The sequence below is a fragment of the Octopus bimaculoides genome, chromosome 29 (assembly GCF_001194135.2).
Source record: "Octopus bimaculoides isolate UCB-OBI-ISO-001 chromosome 29, ASM119413v2, whole genome shotgun sequence".
NCBI lineage: Eukaryota > Metazoa > Mollusca > Cephalopoda > Octopoda > Octopodidae > Octopus > Octopus bimaculoides.
The window spans coordinates 1,676,281-1,677,471 of record NC_069009.1 but is presented as its reverse complement, the minus strand read 5'-3'; the positions used below and the strand labels follow the sequence as shown (position 1 = coordinate 1,677,471).

Below are 1,191 nucleotides of genomic sequence, written 5' to 3'. Positions count from 1 at the left end.
GGCACCTTGGGCAAGTGTCTTCTACCATAGCCTCAGGCCAACCAAAGCCTTATAAGTGGATTTGGTAGACGGAAACTGAAAGAAGCCCGTCGTATATATGTATGTGTGTGTATATGTTTGTGTGTCTGTGTTTGTCCCCCTAGCTTCGCTTGACGACCGATGCTGGTGTGTTTACGTCCCTGTAACTTAGCGGTACGGCAAAAAGAGACCGATAGAATAAGTACTAGGCTTACAAAGAATAAGTCCTGGGGTCAAGTTGCTCGACTAAAGGCGGTGCTCCAGCATGGCCGCAGTCAAATGACTAAAACAAGTAAAAGAGTAGAGTATAATGTTTTTTAACATCAAATGGCTAGGTGGGCCCAACTGAGTAATATGGTAACAAAAGGCTTAAAGTGATCAAAGTGTTTTAATGAGCAATTCATTGTTGTCATCACAATTTACTGAAAAGTCTCACTCTGTTTTGTTTCCTTCATTGGCAGGACATGCACAGAAAACGATCTGAAAGACAAGGAGAAGTTGGCAAACAGCTGGACCCTATTGTGCGACCACGGCTGTACCAGCCTACTCTGTCTAGCAGCTCTTGTACCAGTAGTCGCACTGTAACAATGAAGACCTCCAACTTGAGAAATGTTAACAGCAACATCACTGCTACTACTACTACTACTACTACTACTACTGCTGCTGCTTCTGCCACTACTTCTACTGCTACTAAAACACCTATTGCTGCTTCTTCACTTACGTCAATTGCTGCTGCTGCTACTACTATTACTATGGCCTCTGCTACTTCTGCTGCTACTACTACCACTACTACTGCTGCTGCTGCTACCACTCTTTCACCTCCTGTTGCCGGCCATAGAAACCGACGGAACGTTTTATATGAATCTCGGTCCACAAACAAGGACTACAATCAGCAGGACAGTAAAGCAGAGACTGTGGTTTCAGTTTCTCCACAAATGTCCAGTATAAATCTGGGGGCTGGGGAAAATTGCATGCTTGACCACCTGAAGGTCACTGACGACTGTGACAGCCGCCTCGAAGAGTTGTTCAAGGTATGTTTTTGTTTTTTGTTCTTTTTTTTTCATCTTTATTTTTTCTTTTTTTCTTTCATTCTTTTACTTGTTTCAGTCATTTAACTGTGGCCATGCTGGAGCACTGCCTTTAGTCGAGCAAATCGACCCCAGGACTTATTCT

General features: G+C 43.6%; 1 protein-coding gene across 1 annotated transcript in view; it reads left to right on the top strand.

Moving 5' to 3' along the window:
- The window catches only part of LOC106870525 (mucin-5AC-like), a 6,071-nt gene that overhangs the window by 2,599 nt on the left and 2,281 nt on the right, over positions 1-1,191 (top strand). Inside the window, exon 2 of the mRNA XM_014916648.1 lies at positions 480-1,049. Within this exon, the coding sequence (XP_014772134.1) occupies positions 480-1,049 (570 nt within the window). The remainder of the gene's footprint in view (positions 1-479; positions 1,050-1,191) is intronic.